Source organism: Orussus abietinus, unplaced genomic scaffold (genome assembly GCF_000612105.2).
Source record: "Orussus abietinus isolate OABI.00-Male unplaced genomic scaffold, Oabi_2.0 scaffold56, whole genome shotgun sequence".
NCBI classification, from domain to species: Eukaryota; Metazoa; Arthropoda; class Insecta; order Hymenoptera; family Orussidae; genus Orussus; species Orussus abietinus.
Genome location: NW_019394240.1, coordinates 1 through 25,602, shown reverse-complemented (window position 1 = coordinate 25,602; position 25,602 = coordinate 1). Strand labels below are relative to the sequence as shown.

Below are 25,602 nucleotides of genomic sequence, written 5' to 3'. Positions count from 1 at the left end.
AGATTCATTCATAAAATGGAACTTATTCGTTAGAATCTCCTAGAAGTTGAGGTAACGTTTCACGCGTTTGCGTCATTTCCAGATCAAACTCGCGGAAGGTACTACGTGCTTCTAGAAACTTCTTAATTTTCTCTTGGACTTCAGGAAATTATCGTCATTTCGAATAATCCGGAAACGCGAATATATGAATAGAATTCGGGGAATTTTTATGGGCATAGTGTTTATTTGTAGTTTTTAGATATTTGGTTGATATTGTACATATTAAACATTCGTTTGACTAACGTGTGTGGAACATTCCCGAGTGTTCAGGTCCGATCGAGTAGCAGGGATCCGGCTTGATACGCGATTGGCTGCTTCCTCTGAAGACAGTCGCTGATTGGTCGGCGCTGCGCGGGGGTGCTACGGAGTGCGCACGAGCGGTGCGTATCAGTCTCTGCGAGAGTTGCATCACTACACGTGAAGTTGGAGTCGCCGTTCCGGCTGGTTTTTCGCCGAAATTCCGCATTCTACGACAAGAAATGCTGGCCGCTTCGAGAATCTTGACCCGCGGTTGCGTCGGAGTGTCCTGCGACATAACCAGGAGGCAACAATTCGGCACCATCCTGAAAAATGTGAGTACTCCACCGGCGAGGCCGCGGTGCACGTTTCGACCCCGAGAGGAACTCGTCCTCCTTTATTTCATCCCTAGACAAGTGCTTCCCCATCCTGGCCGAATTTATTTCTCATCCGCGATGATCTTTCTTTACGGAGATGAAATAATGACAGTCGTTCATTTTTGATGTTGAGACCTATCAGTGTCGCTTTCCCGACCGGTGCCCACGAGGCGCGGTTGAACTCGAGGCATTCCTCGATGTTACGCTAATCGAGAAAAGCAGTAACGATGCCAAACGTATTTCTTACGTTCCTTTTTGGTCTTAATATTATGGCACGCTCGAATTGATTGTCACTTGGAGTCTTCAGTGATGCGGAAGATATGCGTTGCGGGTTTCAGTGATTAGGTTATATCGTAGTTACGAAATTATATAGGTATCTTAACCTTGAATAATCTTGAATCGAAACAGATATTTGAAATTAGAACTGTAAAAACCTGTGGAAACAACGGAAGTTTTATTACTCGGATGGAGAATTCGTAATTTGTTGTATTTTTGCCATTTTATCGGAATCATGCTTCCGACGTGTAAAGGTTTCTAAGCATCGTTCTATTTTTAAATGTAGTTTCTTTTATTGTTTCTCTTTAATTTCAGGTTGCTGCCACTCCTTCGATTTTGTCGCTACAAAGGCCTAATGAATTGTACCAGTATCGGTACAAGTGAGTACTAATGATACATTGTTAATTTTTAGTGAGGTTATATTACATGGTGAATGTGTACAGAAATAAATTTGATTATCTTTTTATGATAATATCTGTTAAATGTTTATTTCTATTCTCTGTGAACAGATCGGAAGGCGTTAAGGGGGCAGTTATAGGTATTGATTTAGGAACGACATTTTCATGTGTCGCGGTAATGGAAGGAAAACAAGCTAAGGTCATTGAAAATGCGGAGGGCTCGAGAACGACACCATCTTTTGTTGCATTTTCGAAAGGTTTGTGAATAAAACAACTTTGTTAATATCTTAACCCGAAGGTACTAAAAGTAAATGAAAATCGCGTTATTGATGCAATGTTGATACATTGCTTTTACTTTCAGATGGAGAGCGTCTTGTTGGAATGCCTGCCAAGCGTCAAGCAGTCACAAATTCAGCAAATACTTTCTACGCAACTAAACGTCTTATTGGAAGGAAGTTTGATGATTCTGAAGTAAAAAAAGAAATGTATGTATTTTTTTTAACACAATGGCATGCAGGGACTTTTGAAAGGTTTATCATCATGTAAATGTAAATGATTTCAGGAAAACTGTTTCATACAAAATTGTTCGGGCGTCTAATGGAGACGCGTGGGTTCAAGGAGGTGATGGGAAGATGTATTCTCCTAGTCAAATTGGTGCTTTCATTTTGATGAAAATGAAAGAGACAGCCGAGGCATATTTGAATACTTCGGTAAAGAATGCAGTCGTAACTGTACCTGCATACTTCAATGATTCTCAGAGACAAGCAACTAAGGATGCTGGACAGATTGCTGGTCTAAATGTTCTTCGAGTTATCAACGAGCCGACGGCAGCTGCGCTGGCATACGGCTTGGATAAAGCTGAGGATAAAATGTATAATGATACTTCTAATTTTACATTACACTCGATATAAGAACTCTCAGGATATGTGAATTACTATTTCAAATATTCACTCTCAAACTATCAATAACACTTCCAGCATAGCAGTATACGATCTTGGAGGCGGTACCTTCGATATCTCAATTCTAGAGATTCAAAAGGGTGTTTTCGAGGTGAAGTCAACTAATGGTGACACGTTCTTGGGTGGTGAGGACTTCGACAATGCCTTGGTCAATTTTCTCGCTGGCGAATTTAAGAAAGACGTATGTAACACTGTTGCAAACTGTAGGAACATAATCAAAGAACATCTAATTAACATTCTTTTTAATTTTTACAGCAAGGCCTAGATGTAACGAAAGATGCCATGGCGATGCAGCGACTCAAAGAAGCTGCTGAGAAAGCGAAAATCGAATTGTCCAGTTCTCTGCAAACTGACATCAATCTTCCATACCTGACAATGGATTCCAGTGGGCCAAAACATTTGAATCTCAAACTGTCAAGAAGCAAATTTGAGAGTTTAGTAGGCGAACTGATTAAGCGAACGATTCAACCCTGTCAGAAAGCCTTGTCAGATGCAGAGGTTTCCAAGTCTGACATCGGTGACGTCTTGCTGGTTGGAGGAATGACCAGAATGCCAAAAGTTCAACAAACAGTCCAGGACATCTTCGGACGACAACCTTCTAGGGCAGTCAATCCTGATGAAGCCGTTGCTGTTGGAGCTGCCATCCAGGGAGGTGTACTTGCTGGAGATGTAACCGATGTGCTCCTCCTCGACGTCACTCCTCTCTCATTGGGTAAACTCTCATAATCACATCTAACTTGAATGTTTACCTATACCGAGGCAATTATTCCACACAAATGAAAATAGTTAACACCTTGATTACAAAAATCGTTCTCATCAAGAAGCTTATACTTTATGCGTATTATTAATATTTACAGATGATGTATAGTGTCTAATCTTCTCTCTGAAAAATATTGTGAAGATATTGATCTTCTGACTGTTTAAATGTAAAACCTTTTAATACCTGCGTGTACTCTGTGAGCGGAAGGAGTTTTAACATCTATTGTTATCGATATTTAGGTATCGAAACTCTTGGAGGCGTGTTTACCAGGCTGATCTCTCGCAACACGACAATTCCCACAAAGAAGAGCCAAGTTTTCTCGACGGCGGCTGATGGCCAAACCCAGGTGGAAATCAAAGTTCACCAGGGTGAACGAGAAATGGCTAACGACAACAAACTCCTGGGACAGTTTACACTTGTTGGCATTCCCCCAGCGCCGAGAGGAGTTCCGCAAATTGAAGTTACATTCGATATTGACGCAAACGGGATTGTACACGTCTCTGCAAAGGACAAGGGCACTGGCAAGGAGCAACAAAGTATGAATCTTCCATTAACAATTCCACATTTTAAACCAAGTCCACCTATTACATAAATTGATATACCTGTGTCAAGTTTCAAATTTGACAACTTTTTAAGTACCTGAACAATCGAATTAATTACTTTCAAGCAGACTACAATGATGTGTATATTTTTCGTCTCTCAATGTTGCATCGTTACGACGTATCCTCGTATGTGGATAATCTTTTCTGAGTTATCGCGTGGAGTGTTACAGAATGTTCGAAACTTAGGGACGATGTAATATATAAGTAATGCATTTCAGTCGTCATCCAGTCAAGCGGAGGTCTTAGCAAGGATGAGATCGAAAACATGGTGAAGAATGCCGAGCAGTACGCCAAAGAGGACAGAGTTAAGAAGGATAGAGTGGAAGCTGTCAATCAAGCCGAGGGAATTGTCCATGACACCGAAGCTAAGATGGAGGAGTTCAAGGCGCAGCTACCTCAGGAAGAGGTAATTCTTAATCCTTTTCAATACGACTGTGTCATCTGTAGGACACAGCAAACGTGCGATGGGTGACTGTAGTCACCCATAGTATCGAAAGGGTTAATGTACATTTTGGCATAAGTTATTTGACATTGGATAAAATCACATCTTGCGTGTTTTTCCAGAGCGACAAGCTGAAAGACTTGGTAGCAAAGATGAGGGAAACCCTGGCGAACAAGGACAGCATAGACCCCGAAGAAATCAAGAAGCAGACCAACGAGCTCCAGCAAGCCAGTCTCAAGCTCTTCGAGATGGCGTACAAGAAGGTACGCAATGATCATCGTTCAGCTAGATGACGAGCGGCGATTTCTTAATTTGTCGACTGTTAATAATTATTAATAATCATTAACGAGGCACTTTGTCGCTTCAGATGGCCGCGGAACGAGAAGCCAGCGGCCAGGGCGCGCAACAACAACAGGAACAACCCGAGGGCGAGAAGAAGGAAGAGAAGAACTAAATCTCTTAGTCAGCCTTGTCGAACGAAACGTAATGGACATTTCGCGTATCATAAGTTCCCAGATTGCCGTCGTGAGACTTTAACACAAATGCACAGAAGCTATTTCCGGTGTTGAGCTATCGACGCCACTATTTTAGGGTACATTGGAGTACTAGTTCGTACTAGTCACACGTCGGCACTAGATCGGCGAGAGAACGACGGCGATTGGGACGATGAAGTGTGTTCGCGGTTACAAGTCCACGAGAAGGTGAAATATCTTCCCTCGCGGAAATCGACGCGGTTGAGGTCGAAATTCGATGGCTCGCTTCGTGCTGATTCGAGGTCGCGTTTCTGGAATTCTCAGGGCTAAACTAGGTGTCGAGAGAGAAAAAAAAAGAAATCTGGATGGAATAAGACAAGGTGTGAGTTTGAAACAATTTGATATACTCTGGAGACAAGTTTCATGAACGAGAATTCTTTGACGCCACATTCACGTTCCCTTAACTACCTTTCGAAAATACCGCACCTGGTGATTCGGGCTTCGTTTTACGTACCTTGGTTCTTATCAAGGAAGTTCATGATTCTTGTATACCTAATTTCGCCTCGTGGTCTTCCGTTAACGAGAATCCAATCGCCAAAGAACAACTGCACAAATAGTTTGCCGAGAAACGAGCCCTGGTAATAATCGACACCCTCTGCGTCCACGCGATAAATACTTACTCTTGGGTAACAACCGAGTTTCGCGCTCAGATGTACTTGGCGCGGTACTCGACCGAGTTTCTTGACCAAGGACACTTCTTATATCCGAGGAAAATTAAGCCGCATATGCTCTGCCGTTTGAAACGTTTATGTAAATTATGTACATAACTGATTGTGCCGCTCGCATCGGCCGAGACATTCGCGTCCTACTCGACGTGCGGCATTAGAGGGGAAGAGAAAAGACATTGTCCACGATTCGGATGTCCATCCCTTGAATATTTAATCATCACTGATTAATCATCTTTCAGTTCTGAATATCGGAATCAATGTTTGCCCTATAGGCATTTAAGGCGATGTGTGGAAAGGGGTCTTGTTTATGAAAATTTGTTCTAACTGGGTGTACCGAATCGTTGGAAATTTTACCTCGTGATTACGAAGACCCCGAGGAACAAAAACTCCTCCCGGTTTACCGCGACCAGGATTGAAGGAACGACTTTTAATGCTGCAGGTTGAGTTAGGGGGGGAAGGAAAAGAAACACGGTTACTCTATGAGCTTCTTTACCAGAGCTTGGACTAGTGGGTCGGTCCCTGGACATCGAAAACCTAATTCCACTGTGCTAACGACGAAACTAACTCCTCGCTTTCATTGCCGTTACTTGGAGAACGTAATTTCCTGGATATTTCAAGTGGCCTAGTCGCGTCATCCTGGCATCGTGCCACTTAGCCTTTGTTCAAACTGGCAAACCAACTAGCCAACTAGCTGGTAAATCATTCAGAAGTCTCCCCAGAAGCCTAGTTAGGATACGAGCGGATTTGATGCTTGGTAGTACGCTAGCTAACCGGTGGCGACGCTGCAATCATCTTATCTCGGTTAAGATGATGTGAAAGTGGCGTCGAAGAGGTCTCGTTTATGAAACTTTTCTCCGAACTGGGTGTACCGAATCGTTTCAAACTTTACAACGTGAATCTGGAAGCTATAAGGAAGGTTTTGGTGCCCATAAAATGTCGATGTCTGAAAAATTTCCTCATAGAAGTTTTAAAAATTTTTCATAAAAATTGAAATTTTATGGGTCGCAGGGAGAGACTGGCTTTTAGAGTCTCTATGTTCACGTGGTGGAGTTTGAAGGTTTTGATACAATCAGTTTGGAGAAAAATTTCAACGGAGGCCTCTTTGACGTCACTTTCATATCATCTTAAGTGATAACATCGGATCTGGGCTTCCATGAGAACTTCTGAACTCTTTGTAGCCTCATCGCCATTCAAGTTAGTTTTAAACAATGGTATATCGTAGCGCTTTCGAGAGTAGGTCCAGTGATTTTTGTAAATTCGATTTTTCATATTATCACGAGAGATAAGGAGGGGTCTAGAAATTAGGCGTGTGGGTGCACGGTCGCGAGGATTCTTTCATTATATTTTTATTTCCCCGTTGCCCGTTTATTGTGTAGCCTATCCAGTGCGTGAATGGGACGATTATATACGTGGACGAAAGTGAAAAGAGTGCATGGTAGAGAAAGGTACATAGAATAAGCGGAAATACATGATACGTGTACGTAGGTTCTAAGCACCGCGGTATTAGAGGTGACAATTGTAACGACCCGGGGTCCACCAATCTTTTTTTATTCGAGAATCCGCGCCGGGAACTATACTACGTGTTTCTTTTCGTTGTGTTGTTCAATAAATCGTTTCAAATTTTTCACCGGCTTGTCGGCAGGAGGTGTGCGAAAGAATTTTTAGGTTATCTCGATGCGCGAGGTAACTAAAAACTAAACATTGTCTGATTTTAACGTCAGGCTGGATCGAATGGAATATTGCTTCATATATGAAGTTGGTACGTTAATAAATACGTACAGTGTTATAACATGGTATATTATACAAAATGCTCGATTATCCCTCGAAACTTCTGCTGAAGGAATATTTTTGTCGATACTTTCCAGCCTGACAATGGTGAATGGGTTATATCCAAGCTGCGATTAGTTTTTGATGTAAGTTGACGAATGTACGGCCATTAAAAGAGCTGTAAAATATACTACCTCTATTTTATTTGCGTAATTACACGTAGGGTCCTGTATGGATGTTAGCTGATTTTTTTTTTTTATTGGTCGTGCGGTTCGATTTACATCAAAAACGTATTTATTTAGAATTGCCAGATTGTTTCTGGAGTATATTGTCAATCACTTGGATTTATTTGTACATTTATGTGTAGTTGCAGCTAGTACAGGTAATACGACGAATGTATTTCACAGTGAAGGTAAGAGTACGCATAAGGATTTTCGAATTCTAATAAGGAGCCAGTTCTTATTTAGCAATGAACACGTACACTAATTATGGGGAAACTATTTTTATACAGATATATCGAGTCGTGATAGAGATAAGAAAACCAGTTTCGAATCCCTGTACACAAATGTTAGGGTAGAGTGGGCTTTTTTATGTTACTTTGCTTTCCCTTGCGCAGCAACTGCAGCTATTGCTGCCTTGACAGTCTCTTCGTCGCCTAGGAACTTCATTGAAACGACGGGTTTGAAATTCTCATCCAACTCGTAGACAAATGGAATCCCCGTAGGAAGATTAAGCCCCATTATTTCATCGTTACTCAGATCTGAAAGTTAAAAAGGGTTTACTATTGCTGGTAAAGATCTAGATATTTGTTATAAATGTATAACATACTGTCTAAGTGTTTCACGATGCCACGCAAGCTGTTTCCGTGAGCAGCAATGATGATCTTCTTGCCCTCTTTGAGTTGTGGGATGATCGTGTCATTCCAGTATGGCAGAGTTCTCTCAATCGTCAGTTTAAGAGATTCAAATTTAGGGAACTCTTCAGGTTTCGGGCCATCCTTGTATCGGGGGTCTTTCACTATGTTGTCATAGTATTTATGATCAGGCTCCATGGGAGGGGGAGGTGTGTCGAAGGATCGTCTCCAAATTTGTACTTGTTCTTCTCCGTATTTAGCTGCTGTCTCAGCTTTATTCATGCCAGTGAGACCACCGTAGTGCCTCTCGTTTAATCTCCATGTCTTACATATTGGTATATTCTCCTGACCAATCTCCTTAAGAATGGATTGTAGCGTTACCTGTGCCCTCGTTAACACCGATGTGTGCGCCACATCAAAGGTGTACCCTGCGTTCTTTAACGCTTTTCCAGCTGCAACAGCTTCGTTTTTCCCTACAATTCATAATAAGTAAAGAGCGCGGAAGGAAGAGATTTAAAGATCGAATTTGACGTGACAGAGGGTAGAAATTTGTTAATGTCAAGTTACAACGGACGACCTTTTGCCCTTGACATAGAGCGCGAGTTTTTCGTTCTAAAGTGAGAAAACGATTTCTTACCCTTGTCGGACAGACCGGCGTCGTACCAGCCGCAAAATAAATTCAACTGATTCCACTCGCTTTCGCCGTGGCGAACCATAACAATGCTGTATTTAGACTTGGACATGTTTTCGATACAAGTGCAGAGATCTTTTAAGTGCGACGACTCGCTGCTCTCTGATCTGCCTCGGCCAACGGAACCGCTCAACTCCCTACCATCTCTCGACATCCATCCTAACCTCAAAATATCTGAAAGCTTTCGGTCGAATTTCATCGAACAAATCGCGCTTGCGCGAGTCCCCATCAGGAATGCATTGTTCTGCCACTGAGGGGTAACAGGTGACAAGTGCATTAGTCGTCTGCATCCTCCACCGGGGGCAGCACAGGACGCGATCGCGCGACCCTGCCCTGAGCAGTCTCTCAACTCATCTCTGACAATAACAGTATTTAAACGAGCTTTCTAATTTAGAACTATTTAGAACAAAGCCATCGGAACGATTGTATTATTTATTTATAACGAAATGTGACGCGTCGATGACAGAACCTGGGCAGCTTTTTACTCATCGCAGTCCTCTGTCGAAGTAACCTTTAATTAAACATCATTTGCGCTGGAAAAGGAAATGAATGAAATGTGAATCTCCCGTGTCTTTATATGTTGGTCTTAATCTGAGTTTCTTCTATTTCACAGTCCGAGGAGTAACTATTTGTGGAGAGCATAGCTTGAAATTCTTATTAGTGCTTGTTTTATGTACACAACAGGTACATTAAAAAGAAGTAGTACTTTGATCGACAAGTAGGAAGTAATTATGGAAGTAACAGAAGACAGTAGCAAGCCGGCAGACTCTACGAATACTTCTGCTCCTAAGGAGGATATTTTCGAGATCACTTCTAATTGGATAATTAGTAATGACCGGTGCTTTCGGGATACCATTTCCACGGTGGCTCTGTCCAAAGCTATGGGAATGTAAGAACTTGCAAAGAGATATTGTGAGACGTTTCTTTGGATGTATCGATCGTAAATTATTTCTCTTAGGCCAAGCTTGGAGGAAATGGTGTCACTGAATACATGCGTTCAGATGCTGCGTTTACCGCGTGACGAAGACTGTTGTACATGGGGCATAAAAGTAACAAATGGTCAAAAGATTGCTCGCGTTGCCGTGGTCTCGGAAGCATCTGTCCTGGAGTTCTATAAGCAGTGTGGAGAATATTGGACCACTGCCGTTGCAGAGTTTGTAGATGAATTTGATGACAAGGCTGTATATATCACAGAAGTCTCCGTTGAGCCACCTTCGACAGAAATTCGCATCAAGGTAAACGGTTTAATGTCGCGTAGAAGAATTCCCTTAACGTGGGAGTCTTTTCTATTACTTTTATAATTTATAGTTTGTCAAGACAAAGTATAAACGTCCTGTTATGTGGCTCTATGGAATAAGGCTCGTTCTTACCGAGCCAATGCCACCGGAAGAAAGGGAAGCATTTGATTTCAATGTGATCAATAACTTCTTGCCAAAATCTAAATCCGTCTTAACATTAGAAAAGACGAGAAAACTAATACAAGTCTTCAGTACTTGTTCTGCCCATCTTCCTAAGGATGGTTCTTATCAAGGATGTCATGCGAGTTCACAATTAGATTCCCAATCACTGGATAGTGATAGCTTGAAAGTCGAAGAAAGCTCGAGGAAGCTAGAGAACCATTCCAGTTCTGAGATCAAAGACTTGGATATTCAATCTTATATCGATAATAAATTTAAGGATATAGAACAAAGACTAATGCAACGAATCGAACAACTGGAATTCAGTGTCAGCCAGAAACTTGATACGATTTTAAAGAAATTAGAAGAACCAAGGAATTCATCTTAACAGTCGCAATTTTATGTGTAACATGTGAGCCATACCACGATGACATAATCAAATTTGAGTATTTTCATGAATTGCTAATGCCTTTGTGCTGGTGAATCAAGATATTTTTTACCCTTGTTGAACCAATGTATATTTATCAAAGAATATATCAGAGAACAAGGTGGTTTTATACAATTTATTCATGGATAAGGTGGTGAAGGCACCTCGAAAATAATATTATGAAATGGAGGATTCTATTGCTAGGGTGAGGAGCTTTTAGTTTCGCTGTTTGCGTCGTCGCAATTCTCTTCGGGAGGGTCCCAATTGTGCAACTGTTTTCGCCAGAGTTTTACCATACCATCCCAACCTCTTCTACTGTATTTAGCATACTTTGGTGGTGTCTTCGGATGTTCCTTTGCACGTTCATTTCTGAGAAGTACAAAGAGATGGTATTACAATTATACTGTATATATTAACACTAGGTTTATGGACATTTCTTGTATAGCTATTTCTATGGACAGTAACTTGTAAATTTAATTTGGATATATGTTCATGACATTTCAGTAATAAGAGTTAGCAAAAATTACTATTAAACAAAATAGTAAGTTTCTGTATCCTTGCACTTGACATCCAAAACCCGACAGTACTATTAATATCAAATTCTTACTTAGGAACTGTTTGAATGTATCTTTCATATCCTATCGTGTTCTTTCCGTAGTCAATTTCCTTCTGTCTGCGCGCCAAGACTGCAGGATCAGTCTCGTACTCGACGTTCTTCTTTCCATTTCCTGAAGAAGTCGTGCTAGAGCTCGACGAACTGTTGCATCTATTTCGTGTCATCTTCTCACCCTGTGTCTCAACACTCTCCTCTCTGAACCTCTTACGGGCAGTGATGCGACGTTCCGGTATATTTTTCACATTACTTCTATATAATACCTGCATTTTACTGTCTCTGGTCTTTTTTGCCAATGGAGGGAACTCTTCGTCATCCTCTTGTACCTCCTTGCCGCCGTTGCGATATTCCACCGTAGGTCTCTTCCAACTACTGGTTATCGCTTCATCTAGAAGAGCATCCTCCTCCTGCGACAATTCTGTGGTTCCTTCCAGTCTTTCAGCCATGGTAATTAAAACGGACTGTTTATCTTACACTATTTGTAACACCTTAGAATCAACTAAATCACAATCAGCTAGCGAACGACGTCGGGAAAGTTGCCGCATGCAATATCTGAAATTTAAATCAACGCTGTTAAAAGCAGTTGAATGTTTCAGAACATTTCTGATTACACATGTGTATTAAAGTCAGGAACAGCAGCACTCGACATGAATACGCGTATACAAAAGTATTTACGCCGATAAATTCTCCCAGACGTAATAAAAAATTACTATACAAAAGACTGAAATTTATTATACATACTAAGTTTGTACACTTGTATACTAAAATTCCAAACGCGAAATTGTACACGGAATCTCCAAGTATTGTATCTTGAAAAAACTTTAACTACGTGTATAATATATTTCGAATAGATATCTTTAACAGAGAATGTTTATCCATTGTCGCTTGCGAGGGGACGTAGACTTTACTTCAAGGATTGACACTGTTCATAACCTAAAAGTGCGCCTGATATCTGCATCTAGTTCGCGCGGTGTAAAACTGAATACCTTATTGCTTTTGTACAGAGACCAGCTCGATGATATTAAAGAAACATCGATTTTTTTTTCTCATAAATTAATCCGTCAAACTTCTCATCGCCGACGCTGAACAATATTGGACTCGGAAAGCACCGCGTCCCGCGGTTTTAAATCGAACCGAAATCGAATTGAAGTCGAAACTCGGTCGACCTCGAACGACCTGAAGTAGGTCGTTTCCAACTGGTAGATGGCACCAGCTGTGAATAATTACTAGCACCTTCGGCCATTCTACTACCCGGAAATGCGCGCAACATTCAAAAGTGCAAGTCGAATATCATGTGAAATCTCGTTTTTCTCTGAATACAGAATGTAATTAAGAGAACCCGTACGGCTTACACTGCACATGATATAATGTCCTGAACTTTTCACTTAGAAATTAAATAAAAATTAAACAGTGGGTTATGAACGGTAAATTTGAAGGTAAATGAGCCGATTTATTTGTTTTTTTTTCTTTTTATAGGATACCTGGAATAAAGAATTTATTACAACTACATAACTTACGAAATATACACGTTACGTTGAATTAATAGTAATTAACTAATTGCCGTAACGCTTAGTTCGTCTGTACGATGTATTGAAAGGGGAAATTATTTATGCATCTTTGGTATTACGAGTACTCACCCTTCCGATGCACTTGACATCAATGAATTATGAATCGTCATAGCTCAATGGTCATGTACTCTGGGCAATGGTCCATGACATGGCCATAAGACGCCCAATTTTTAATAACAATTAACTCCTCCGAAGGACAAAGATCCAAAGAAACAGTCGTTAATAAAAATTGGCCGTCTTCGACATTCGCTAGCGGCAGTTTGATTGTCATTTTGATAATGCAAAGAAACGTCTTACTCAAAAATACTAACAAATACCATTTAACTTATGGGACTAACATTCCAAAATTCACTGTTAATCGAATCGTCAAGATATTAAAATTCACAATTTCTATCGATTCACTGTCACCTCACGTAGACAAGTCATTAGAATCTAGAAAATATATTCATAAATTAATACACTTCTTCTCAATAGAATTTCGCATGTGCTTAAGCTGCGTATAATTTGCATGGCGATGTGCGGAGAAATGAAAATGTCCATTTATTTATTTATTTTTTGTGAATTTTGAAACAGAGCCCACGTCATACGCTACGAAAATATGAACATAAATGTTTGAACGATTTGTTACACCGCCGGGAAAGGGAAATAATAAATGCCTTGCGGAATAAGGGCGACGTGTAGGAACTAAGTAGACACTAGGATGATTCATGTCAAAATAGAGTAGATGCATCTTGTTGGTGACTTTAACAACAAAGTCCTCGCTCGACTGCATATTCGTGTCCAACACCGAGCTACGCTATTGCATTTAATAAAACTTTAACAGTACCGCGAAATCGCCGGAAATGTACAATGGCGAACATGAATGTCTCCTGTGCAGATTTGGATATCATTCGAATGGAGATCATTGAAATAAAACTTTATTCCTTTTATTTGCAATTTGAAATATTTCGTTATTAATTGATCGAATAAATTCTTGCTCAAATGTCTTGATGATTCTCTTTTAATACTATTATATATTCGTTATTCGAATAAATTCTGCTCAGCTCTGTTTCTGTGTTACAAAATGGCGTCGGTGGTTTACGACGAGAAGGCATTCATGTTCTCCAGGATACAAGGAAATCTTGTACGAAACCCTCTAATGCGATTTAACGTGCCAGCCTCGAATCGACACAAACGTAGGAATATGTTTATATTGTTTTCCGGCTGCGTCGCTTAAAATTAAAAACGAAGGATATTAAAGAAAAGCGCGATGGCGCGCCATTCGTGAAGTGATGCTTAAGTCTATGCTTCGTATAAACATATTTACACGGTCAGTCAAATAAATATTCAGGGTTCTTGTCGGTTCTTCCCCTGGTATCTGACCACCGAGACCCGAAACGCGTTATCATGGGTCAAGTACCAGGAAAATTGGACTACAAACTAATTATACAAAATTACGATCGATGTTCAATATGAACGCTTCCGTGGGGACGCTCTCGTGTACGTCGGGTGGGTCGCTTAGAAAAATCGGGATGAAAATTCAAGGGCCACTCGGCGGGAAATATCTTCCCCTGGAAAATCTTTCGATTTCTCCTTCCTCGAGCTGAAAAGTATGAAAAACTCTCGAGGCCAGAATTCCCGCGGATAAGCCCGTGAAAGATTCCCTCACGCTTTTGGGAAAATGGCGCGTGGTGTCTCTGATAACGAGGATTAAAAGGGCTAGTAGGTTATATAAAATGGGTTTTAATCCATGTTTTACGCTTCAAAACGCATCTCACAATCTACTAGCCCCCTTAATGCTTCTTAAATAGCGGTATATATTTTTCTTTCTTTGCGAATCTTTCTTCCTTTTCTTCAGGGATGTGCCGTTCTTTCGGAGGGTCCCGTTTTTGGTTTCCCGCAAAATAAACCCGGGAGTCTTTTTCTTTTTTTTTTCCTTTTGCCTTTCTTCGGGACCTTAAAGCCTACGATGCCGTGGGACATCACGATTGGTCGCACCTATTGGCCTACAGTAAACTGTAGAGTGTTAATGTATTTTATTTTTATATATCACAGAATTCTCAATAATTTTCTCTTCCTAGCCCCCCGTCGTGGGCGGGATTTCGAAAATAACGCTACTAGGTTCTTTCTTCTCGTTTTCACCGTGGTTTTCTCTTCCCACCTCGTCTTCATATAAAAGCCGTTTATAGTCGAGTTTAGGTTCTCCCCGTACGTTAGTTACGATTAATGTGGACTTAGACTTCGCGACAGGTTTTAGCAAAATATTAAACTTTATACATATGCCTCCTATGTACATCCCCTGGCACAGGACGGGGTCCTTAAGCTAGATAACTCCTTCTGTTCAATTTCCAATCTAATTCCGACAATTATGCGGCCGAAATCTTGAGACGTCCAGTGAGTTAATTTCTCCTATTTCTCGTATTTCCATTAGATTTGCATATGGACGAGCTTAATTGACCACATAAAAAAATATTCAACTCGCCCTCGAGGATAAGAAGGCGGTCGCTTAATGATAAATCATTATTCAATTGAATCTTCTGAATCTTAAGCAGTTTCTCCAGTTTCCCTAGGATTAAACTTAGCCGCGTATAGTGACATTACTCGACATACAAGAAATGCTATATTACTTTACGCGGTTAGCTAAGTCAATTCTATGGAAAGTTAATGAATTATCGTCGACGATGCAAAAAGCTCGTTCATGGAACGTTCCAAACTCGAGCCACATAAATAATCTTATTCCTAGGTTTTATAGTCTAGCTGCTTGAAAGTCATTAAGTAGTATGTCTATACAATAGTGATCGCGGCTGAAAACCTCGAGCTCGAATAGAGGTCGGTTAATGGAAATTTCACGGAAACCTCATCATCGAGTCAGCCTTCAACCCCTTAAGGCGAAGCGAGCTCAATAAATAACGAAGTCGAAGTAGCAAACGAATTTGCACTGGTGGCAGCTCTCGATCCTGGGCCCAGGGTGGCCAAGAAGGTGGACTAGAATTCCCCGTCAAGGTGTTAAGGCGATACGAAAGTGGCCTCTGAAAGGCCTATGACACTTTTCTTCCGACTGGTTGCACGGTATCGTTTGAAATTTCTCTATATGAATATGGAGGCCCCAAGCTAAGTCCCGACACCCATGAGACCTCATTCATTTTCTTTATAATCATTTAAGAAATGTTTATAAAAATGTCACCTCCTTTAGGGTCTCCACATTCACGTGGTAAAATTTCGGACGCTTCATTCCACCCACTTCGGCGTTCATAAGCGATAGGCCCTTCGGATGCCACTTTCGTATCGCCTTAATCGGCGCGAAAGCTTTCATTTCTTCCCGCCGACAGTTCGATTCAGTTCCGTCACCCTTCCGGCCACAGATTTCTTGTTGGCGGTCATCAAGTTCCTCGTCTGGTTGTTGGCCTTGCTGGGCTCGAACTTTTGCTGCAGAGATGCGACGTTACTCTTCAGCCCGGCTGCCTTTTGCACGGGGTTGCTCTTCAGGTTGTCGCCGGTCTTTGGGTCAGGCTTTGTAGAGGTCTTCACGGTAGTCTGGCTCTTCGAGTTGAGGGAGTTCTCCTTCGCACAAAGCGCCGTGGGCGCTTTGATGAGGTTTCCATTCGAACTTACCGGGGTCTTCTTCTTCTCGGTGAAGGCCACAGCCTTGGACACTATGCTGGAGGTCTTGGGAGGCATCGACGGGGTCTTGGCACTCCTGGGGAGTGTCGGGGACTTCTGACCAACCTTGGCGTTGGTGCCCCCCAGTTTGGCGTTGGTCCCCAGGACGTCCGGGGACTTGGTGCCGGTCTGGTTCGCGTTGGAGCAGCTGGACACCAGGTCGGGGCTGTTCGAGGTGTTCAGCATCTTGCTGGGAGCTCCCTTGGGACTGCAAGGCACACTTTTCAGGGACTCTGGGGTGACTTCGAGGCTCTGCTGCTTCTCAGAGCTGGTGGACTTGGTTAGACTATCGTTGGACCGGTTTGTTGGGGTCGGCTGTTTAAAGAGTTTGGACTGGTCGCTCTTCTCTTTCGGACTAGGGTCTGATCCCTGCCTGGAGGTCTTCCCCGAAGACTCCGAAGACGACTTTGACTTCAACGAGGTGTTCGACCCCAGTCTAGAGGTCGTCGACTTGGTGGAGGCATCTGAAGTTTGCTTGGAGGTGTTCACCAAGCCTTTAGAGATGGTTGGAGGTGTCCTGGTCCTGTTCAGGGGCGGCTTCGCCGGTGCTCTACCTTCTTCCTTCGTCTCTTCGGATTTCGAATGAGAATTGCTGGTCAAGCTTCTACTCGCTCCAGATCCAAAGAACTTGCCGGGGACTCCGGAGTCCACGGGCTTCATCCCCAGCTCCCTCGACATGTCGTCGTTGACGTTAGGGTTGGTGGAGCTCAAGGAGGTCAACTTGCTCCTGTCTATCTGCTCCCCTGGCTTCGAAGTCCTCGTCGCCGCCTTCTTCTGGGAGTTACTCGAGGTCACGATGTACCCTGAAGAGCTATCGGAAGCACCTCCTAGACTCCCAGCTCCAGAATTTGGATATGTCCCTCCTGGGGACTTGTAATGGCTGGAGTTGATGTAAGTCCCGGAGCTCTTCCCCAGCTCCTCCTTCTCCCTCTTCTCCCTCTTCCTGCCGAGGGTGGAGGTCGAGTAGATGGAGTCAAAATTCCTGTTCGAGATTTCAGAGACGATCTCCGAGAGCAATCCTGTACCATCCACCGTCGCACCACCAGGAACTTCGATCTTCTTCGGTGCCTTGTACTCGTTGACGACGTTGCTAGCCTTTTTGTCGAGTTCCTTCCCCTTCTCCGGCAAGGACTCCTCTATCACCGCGTAGATGTTGTCCTGGACCGGAGACTCCTCCAGGATCTTCCCCAGGGAAGTTTCGGGGACCAGGTTCATGCAATCGTCGTACTGGTTCTCGGGTGCCTTCGGCTCCACAGCCTCCGAGTTTTGGTACCCGGAGGGATCCTTCTCTTCGCACCTTTCCAGACTCCCTGGTCCGACTTTCGGCGGTCCAGGAGGTGGAGAAGTGGGTCTGATGCTCGCTGGGATGCTGATGGGCCTTTTTACAGGATTTGCCTGCCTCATGGAACCGAAAGTATGAATCGCCGGCCTGGCGCTGCTCTTCGAGTCCCTCATGCTCTGTGCTCTCATCACCACGTTCCTCTTATCCTCGGAACTACTCTTCCCAGGACTCAGGGGGACAACGGGGATCGCCGGAGTGGGAATCTCGATCTCCGTCTGCGGGATCGGGTTGGAGATCTCCAGGTTCCTCAGGATCTCCTTGTCCAACACCTTACTAGCCTTGTGGTGTTGGCTCCTCGGCAGGGAATTCGTGTTCTTCTCCTCCCTGGATGCTGGCTGAGAGATAGATCTGGTGATCCCCGAATTGGGACGCAAAATCGAAGCTATCCTGTTCAGGGCGATGATGCCCTTGTCCAGCTTCTTCTCTGGCTCTGGGATGATCAGGTTGGTCAATGGGGTACTGTTTGGCCGGGGTGGCTTTAGGGGGGCGTACGATGTAGCTGACGCATCCGGAGGAGTGCTGTTCGGGATTTCTGGGGCTGGTCTTACGGGAACTTTTGCTGCTATCAGCTCCATTGATGTGCATGTCGTTGCTGCCAGCACCGGGCTGCTTATCAGGGGTCTTGCTGTGCATCCTGGATTTAATGGCGGTAATGCTGGAGGCGTTAGGGTGGGCAACCTGGGGGAGGTTTTACCAGGTGATGGCAGGTTACCGCGGAGGGTGTTGCTGCGCTGCATCGGCTTCAGGTTCGTTTTTATCGCTATTGTTGGCATGTTGGGGGTTGTTGTAGCTACGGGTTTCGACTCGGGCTTCGATGGACTCATTATTGGCGCGAAACCCTTGAATTGCCCGAAGAAGTTGTTGTTGAAGCGCTCGTCGTTGTCCTCGGGCAGCAGACTCGCGCAGGCCGAGTCCTGGCTCAGACCCGAATCGATCGTTCGGATGTTTCGATGGATCGGGGTGGAACGATCGATCGTCTTGATCGGGAGACCCCCGGATCCGCGGTCCAGCCTGGAAATGGAAATTCGAGCGATTTTAAGCAGGGGAGAGGTCAGGTGAGGCGCGACCTAGAGCTGCGAATTGTGGAGCCGTGAACTCTGCTAGTTACATTTTCCGTCAATCAGGGAAATCTAATTGTCGTGTTCCGGGTGGAATTACCCCTCTTCAAGACCTCCTTCGGCGAGAATTTTTTTTTTCTCGGTAACTTTCAATTATTAGACAACTATTCGAGGAGCTACTTTCGTGAATCATGTGCGACCTTTGCAAATCGCGCGAGAGACTGGACATTTTTTTAAAGGATTTTTTTTTCTTTATAAATTTTGCAATTTCGAAATAGGGTAATAATTACTCCAAAAATCCAATTTCATAAATGATATGCCAGTTTCGTAAATTGAGAGGCTTTGGACATTTTGAACAGGGGTATTTGTTGGCAATTTTTAATTGCAGTAAATACGATCGCATGACTTGACGAGCTATTTTTACGAATTATGTAGGATTAATAATCGCGAATGTGGATTTTTAGTATGTTGATGTGTTATTTTCAAATGATGGAACTGATTACGGCATTACAACTTTTATGTCATTTTCGGCGATTTGTTAGACGTATCTAGTGCCTCCATTTTATTTGAATTATTCTAAGTCTAATTGAACGACATTTCGATGTAATAATTGTGAACCGTGTACTTTGAAACAAAGATTATCTAATATCGCGGATTTTCCTATTACTCACATGCTTTGATGAAACGATGAAAAATTTAAAAAAAAAATGAGTAAGTGACGAAAATGCAAAAAAGTTTCATAACTTGCACCGAGAAAGGGGTCCAATAAATGCAAATATCCTTAGACTACATTGACCAACATCTACAAGCGCACTTAATCGGCATGCACATTTGTATTAATAAATGATTAATAATAGTCTGCAATAATTCTAGGTAAAAAGGTCATACATCATCCTATAAATTTTCCATGTAAGCTCGACGACCGAGAAACAATTATTGCTCCGTAAAAATAATTACGCAACCACTAATCACCAGCCGATACTATAGTGACACTAAATGAATGAACTATTAAATTTAATGTTATTATTTCCACCGTAACATTGCATATGTCGCGCCACAACTTTTAGTTATCACAAAAGGAAGTAAATCATGCAGTTTAGAGTGAGGTCGGAATTTTTCTTGGTGCAAAGGGAATTGAATACTTTCCAGTTGATTTTCCTTCGTGAATTTCCACGGAGTAAGCAGCGAGGAAGTGTTAGTAAATGTTTAAAAAATTTTAGTAGCAAGCTGCGGAGAATAGGAAGATCACACTGATCACACAAGGAGAAACAGAACTAGTCTCAATCCGTATCTAATTTTATTGCATACAATGTACAGTGGCTTTGTCGTTAAACTAGAAAAAATTCATGTCGGTCCTATCCATTAATCGGAAAGTGAGTCTAGCGGCTGAATTTGGCATAAACGTCGCAAAAATATATATCAATTTGGAAACCGTTTCGCAGTGGACTTTCCAAAAATATCGAAAAAAAAAAAAAAACACCCCTCTCAGCCCAGTACAATCAAACACAAAGATTCACCTAATCGAAGGTCGTGCATTTCATGCACATCAGGACTTGCACATGCTCATGCAACTACGTTCATTGTCTCTCTTTTTTTTCATTTCTGCCTTTCCTCGAATTTCAACATTTCATTGCGAGATACATGAAAATAATTATTAACAATATCGTAATTGCCTTTTATTGCACGGATAGATATTGCACGAAACGGAACTCTTAATTGAATGTACATCCCTTTTTTTTAGCTCTTCGTGCAATGGTCCCGTTAAGTGACTGAGCCTTGCTTAATTCTTAAAAAAATAAATATAAAAAAATATGAGTATGTACACGAACGTGCCTATATCATTCGTTGCTTATTATGTAATTACTTATTATTGTAATAGTTATACAACGTGCAGAACACGTGGGACTTTCTTAATATCTGCTCTGCCGCGTCGTTAAGAACACGTTATTAAAATTATTAACAATATCATACTCGTACCTATGATTATGACTCGTTGCTGAGATAGTGCAATCAGATCACAGTGTACATTGGTAAAAGTGGCGGCACTTTGTTTTTTGTTTTTTTTTTTTTTAATTCTTTGCAAACTTCGCGAAACGAAAGTGATCCCTCCCTCTTGGCGTCGTTATTATTTAGGCAATTTATCTTGTATATCGTACAGCAATTATATCCGTTATTAGGATAATATGTATGTATTTACAATTACGCATTCTGCGTGAGATTATTCAATTTATGGAATGGCAGGTTCAGCTGTACATTAATTGCGATTCAGTCGAACGTTTCTCGCACTTTATTGAGCACTTATTTCCGAGAAATCAAATTTGTTGAATGTTTAAGAATATATCTTTTTAAGATATTTAAAGTGCCGTCAAAAATGAGCTTTCATTAATTCGATAAATAATTTACGAAGAAGGAGAGCTTTACCAAATATCGATCATAGTTTCTGCTAATTGTTCATCTATGCATGTCTTTTTTAATACTGTATATGTTAATACTTTTCCAATGGGAATGGCTTTTTCTGAATCTGATTGGCAGATTTGAAGGAAAGAATACGAACAAAATATTTGAAAATGGTTATTTCCAAGATACGTTGATTAATTGATTTTCATTTTATCGAACTAGGCTTTTGCATATCTTACTTAAATTCAAATCTGTACTTTACAATAAAAAAAAAACATGTCTTCCCAATGTAGCTTATTATCCTAGGAAATAGATTCTCGATTACTCTGTTTTTAAGTACACAATTCACAAGTACATCTTCCCCTTAATTACTTAACGATGTTACATATTAAGTAACGAGAAGACACGTCTAAAATTTTGGTTTCAAGCTCTGCGTAGATTTAGGGGGTGGCGGAGGTTTCTTATCACAGAAAGTGGGCTTAAGTTTCACCTTATCACTGGCCAAAAACTTGTCCCCAACTATTCTGGATGGAGTCGACAATGCTTCAGACATTTTTGGTTAATTAACTTTAAAACAAGGAGAAGAAAAAAGTGTCTAAAATTTTGGTTTTAAGCTCTGAGCAGGAGCAGGAGGTGGCGGAGGTTTCTTATCATAGAAAGCCACAGTGGGCTGCGGTTTCGCCTTATCACTGGCCAACAGATTGTCCCCAGTTTTCGGGCTGGAGTCGCCAGTACTGCAGGGACTCTCGACCAAGTGCTCGAACAGACCCTGAGTCCTCAGGGTGAGTCCCTTGAAGTTCTTCAGGGTAGACCCACCCTGCAGCTGATTGATCTGTTCAGCAATTTTCGAGCTGAGCTCCTTCTTAGGCGGCCCTGTGTTTTTCGTTTTGGCCTCCGCCCCCCTCGAAGCATCTAATTCGCCCTCGGGGGACATCTTGCTCTTGCTCTTAAGCTCTTTAATTATCGAGCCTAACTCTTTCTTCGGCAGGTCATCGATCCTCGGAGATGGCTCCGCTTTCGAGGATACGTTCGACTGAAACCGCGATTCGGGTGCCTTGGGAGGGTTCGATTTCCCTTCGCTAATTTGCGCGGATTTCCTGGCTTCTAAGCTGCTGCTGCAATTTATTGCATCGGGATTCGTGGTCGATACTAGGTCTGCCTTCGTTATCTGCAGTTTCTCCCTCTTGGGGAGACCGTCACCTATCGTGAACAATTTGTTCGCGTTTCGGGACGTGCCCCTTCTGGGGCCGAAGACGATGAGGACTCGTCCGAAGAAGTTACTACTCTTCGAGGATTTGGGGACACCCAAGTGCCCACTGAGGCCCCGGGTCCTCGATTTCGATTCGAAACAGTTCAGACTAGATACGTACGCTGACATGGGTCCTTTCTTCCAGTACCGACTGGCATTGTTTCTGGTGTACCAGACACCAAGAGCCACCAGGGCTATCGTGGGGATCACGCCCAGGAAGACGATGTACAGGGCCGTTATAAAGTCGGTCCTCGCTGCAAGAAGCAGAATAAGACTAAGTGTTAACGAGGCACACCCTTCGTAATCGATTTAAAGAAAGTAGAGCAAGAAGCGTTCTCCTTTTAGGGAATTTCGGCATTTTTTTTTTTTTTTCTACGTAGGATTCGATAGTGCTTCGTTTATCTTCAGTACCATTAGGGTCCTCGGCAGGTCCGCTGTCCTCGGATCCGCCGATTCCTGGCTGGGTGCAATCCGGTGGACGGAAGCCGTGATTGCAATGGCAGTGACCAAGACTGTTGCACACCCCGTTACCGCTGCAATTGTTCGGGCAATTCTTGCCTCCGGACACGGAAGCTCGCAAGTCACCAACGGGCAGGCATTTCTGATTGACGCACATCTAGATGGAGAACGAAAATTGATCCATAAATTTCAGACATTATCGATGATCGATACCAATGATTCTTTCCTGTCAGAACCCTGTTAGCAATTTTCTTTGTACATTTATTGCTATCGTTAACCTCTATGCCACGTGTTTGTTAACGAGCTTCTCAATGTATAACTTATACTAGCCTTTCCGGGTGCGCACTTTGCCCCGTCAGGAGCCAATCCTGGATCCACCTGATTCAGTCCTAGGTCAACAATAGCAGACCGGCAGGCTATGATTTTCCCTCCATTGTTAATAAAAGAGTGGCTGAGAATAGCCACGGACTCCATGCCGAACTCGAGCCTCTCGTTCAGATGTTTACAGTGCAGCATGCCGCACAAAAGATTCCTGCAACACATAATCGGTAATTAAACCACTCCACTCGAGCGTTGAATTCCAAAAAGAATGACAAACGGAGCACGTACTCGTCCTCGCACTTGAAGTAGCTCAGGTTCGTCCGGTTGTATCCGCAATTCCCATACTTGGTGCCTTTGTTATTCATGTCGTAACACTGAGCAGCCGACGAGGTGCCAGTAGGTCCCCATAGCAGCTTGCATTGGTCATTGTGGGTCCTGCAGGACCCCTGATAACAGAAGGCTTTCCCCATGCTGCAGGTCTCTCCGTCCATCTTGAAGACGTCCGATGGACAGTATTCGCTCTGCCCTGTGCAGTACTCCGGAAGGTCGCACTCGTGCTCGGCAGATCTGCACTCGGTCCCTGCAGTTTTCGGCCTGCAGGTCTTCAGGTCGCAGCATTCCCCGGTCGCACAGCTGGCATTCGCGTACAACATGCAAATCGTCGCATTGCAGCAGGGGTTGTCGCAATTCTCCTTGAGGCCGCAGTCGCATTGTTCCCCGGGCTCCACGAAGCCGTTCCCGCACATGGGGCTGTCGAACAACTTCTGAGGCTTGTTCCTGAGACAGTAGTCCATCCCGTGGACGAAGGCCAGAGCTAGGTACTCCAGGGAACAGGAGGACCAATGAACGGGCCCGAAGGACCCGCTCGAGGGCGCCATTATGCATCTTTCTTCGGGACAGTCGCAGTCGGTGGAGTCGTGCTCCATCCCAAAATTGTGCCCCATCTCGTGGGCCACTGTTGCTGCAACCAGACCCACCACGTCCGAGTGGTCCATGGCTACTCCACCGGAGAATTTGTACGTGCAGATGGGCCCTTTCAGGGCCTTGCCCACGACGCCCCCCTCGAACTGCGACCCCCTGTAATTGGAAAAACGATATCATATTTTCGGAGCTGATCATAGACGTTAGAAGAGATTATCCTCCACGTACTTTTGCTTCTACGGTTTTTCTGAGATATACAGGTTATCCGCATTTTTTATTCGAGGTATTTTTTTTTTTTTCACCGTCAACGAAGAAGGTCGACATTATTCGACTACCACGCAATGTCATCTAACCAAAGAAATATTCTGCTAACTCGAAGAATAATTATTTCACTCGAATAAATTGGACGCAACGTTTATTCGGAATTGTGACAATTTATTTCTTTGGTTCTATCCATTTATTTTTGGTTTGCTCAGTGCAGGACAGCCGTTAACAATGGGAACATATATTGTTAGGATTTGTACTAACGTTAGGAGCTGAGCATTGTCGTTCGGGATTCTGTTGGCGAGTCTTTCTCGACGATATCGAAGGAACGATTCGAGGGTCGTATCTCCATTTGGTACTACGGAAATTTCGTCTATATCTGACCAAACTTCTACGCCGATTAGAGCGACGAAAATATTGAGCGGCATATACAACTGCAAGAGAACAAGAATGCAGGGGAAAAAATGCTGTTAGAAATCTTCATAAAATCGATACACTTCCAATACACAATTTGGAAGTAATATTTCTCGACACGATTAACATCGTTAGAACTGTCTTTCTTTATGAGTCATAACGACTAAGAGGTAATTACGACTTACAGCGTTAATGAGGTTGGCTATGTCCTTGCAGTGTTGATAGACATTGTCTAAATTCTGTTCGAGTGCGGAGTACTCCGTTTTGTCGACCACCATGACCAATTCTACATATCTCGACTGTCTATTTGCATTATAAGGCCCCCTTATAACTTCTGCTGCTTCTCTTTTAAACTGAAAAAAAGTAAGGTTCATATTACATAAAAAATGCCTCACTCATTACAACGCGTCGACTTTTAATTTTTTTTACACGTTTCCTGTATAGAGTGAACTCCGTAAATATGATTGGATTTAACGTTCGTTCGTTTAACTGAGCTTCCCGTTGAAATGTTTTATGTTACCAAATGAAAAAGGAACTATGGCAAATCGGATCTCACTGGAATCGAACTATGATTCTTTCCGTGCATTCGTCGGGGTCTTTTCCAGGTTTTCATGCAATTCCAATTTCCCCCGAAATCCCGAGGGAATAAAAGAAAAAAGGGACATTCCAATTATTTCTAGGGGCGAATATATAACTATACGTCCCCATCGATTCCAAGATATTCCAGGCGCGGGATCGGAATTAATCCAAACGGCCCGAGAATTTAGGTGCGTCAAGCTAGCACGGCAACATCCCAGTTCACGATTTCTGAATACAGAGGAATTATGTGCTAATTATGTGCTAATTTTGTGCTGAATTAATTAATTTTGTACCCCCACCATTTTTTCGAAATTTGAAATTTCAGTGTGGCCGTGCTAGCTTGACGTCAAGC

General features: G+C 42.8%; 5 protein-coding genes across 13 annotated transcripts; 2 read left to right on the top strand and 3 right to left on the bottom strand.

Annotated features, from left to right (window-relative positions):
* Positions 1-441: 441 nt before the first annotated feature.
* Positions 442-7,246, top strand: LOC105700274 (heat shock 70 kDa protein cognate 5). The gene is made up of 11 exons (XM_012425954.1): positions 442-611; positions 1,245-1,309; positions 1,439-1,584; positions 1,689-1,812; positions 1,890-2,198; positions 2,305-2,467; positions 2,542-2,998; positions 3,286-3,582; positions 3,867-4,054; positions 4,213-4,353; positions 4,458-7,246. The coding sequence occupies exons 1-11, from the start codon at positions 519-521 to the stop codon at positions 4,542-4,544; spliced, it is 2,070 nt and encodes a 689-aa protein (XP_012281377.1). The 5' UTR covers positions 442-518; the 3' UTR covers positions 4,545-7,246.
* Positions 7,247-7,373: 127 nt separating this feature from the next.
* LOC105700275 (phosphoglycerate mutase 1) lies at positions 7,374-8,771 on the bottom strand. The gene is made up of 3 exons (XM_012425955.2): positions 8,549-8,771; positions 7,887-8,384; positions 7,374-7,818 (listed from the first exon to the last, which is right to left on the bottom strand). Exons 1-3 carry the CDS (start codon positions 8,754-8,756, stop codon positions 7,652-7,654), a joined length of 873 nt encoding a protein of 290 aa, XP_012281378.1. The 5' UTR covers positions 8,757-8,771; the 3' UTR covers positions 7,374-7,651.
* Positions 8,772-8,874: 103 nt separating this feature from the next.
* On the top strand, positions 8,875-10,556 carry LOC105700276. 7 transcript variants are annotated; one of them, XM_012425961.2, is made up of 4 exons: positions 8,875-9,108; positions 9,287-9,491; positions 9,561-9,837; positions 9,911-10,556. In XM_012425961.2, the coding sequence occupies exons 2-4, from the start codon at positions 9,334-9,336 to the stop codon at positions 10,385-10,387; spliced, it is 912 nt and encodes a 303-aa protein (XP_012281384.1). In that variant the 5' UTR covers positions 8,875-9,108; positions 9,287-9,333; the 3' UTR covers positions 10,388-10,556. The 7 variants fall into 7 exon arrangements, with proteins under 7 accessions (XP_012281384.1, XP_012281383.1, XP_012281379.1 ...); XM_012425960.2 differs by having other exon boundaries at positions 9,264-9,491; XM_012425956.2 differs by having other exon boundaries at positions 9,216-9,491.
* Positions 10,557-10,609: 53 nt separating this feature from the next.
* LOC105700278 (histone RNA hairpin-binding protein) lies at positions 10,610-12,244 on the bottom strand. Of its 3 annotated transcripts, XM_012425967.2 has the most exons (4): positions 12,026-12,244; positions 11,303-11,591; positions 11,034-11,215; positions 10,610-10,795 (listed from the first exon to the last, which is right to left on the bottom strand). In XM_012425967.2, the coding sequence occupies exons 2-4, from the start codon at positions 11,483-11,485 to the stop codon at positions 10,627-10,629; spliced, it is 534 nt and encodes a 177-aa protein (XP_012281390.1). In that variant the 5' UTR covers positions 11,486-11,591; positions 12,026-12,244; the 3' UTR covers positions 10,610-10,626. The 3 variants fall into 3 exon arrangements, with proteins under 3 accessions (XP_012281390.1, XP_012281388.1, XP_012281389.1); XM_012425965.2 differs by having other exon boundaries at positions 11,034-11,591; positions 12,026-12,242; XM_012425966.2 differs by lacking the exon at positions 12,026-12,244 and adding an exon at positions 11,781-11,976 and having other exon boundaries at positions 11,034-11,591.
* Positions 12,245-12,468: 224 nt separating this feature from the next.
* LOC105700273 lies at positions 12,469-25,024 on the bottom strand (the record flags this gene model as incomplete). Its single annotated transcript, XM_023432173.1, is given in 7 exon segments — positions 12,469-18,599; positions 22,414-22,546; positions 22,704-22,908; positions 23,082-23,283; positions 23,361-24,149; positions 24,522-24,691; positions 24,857-25,024. Coding segments are annotated over 7 exon segments (4,371 nt in total), but the record flags the coding sequence as incomplete, so codon positions are not given.
* Positions 25,025-25,602: the final 578 nt, after the last annotated feature.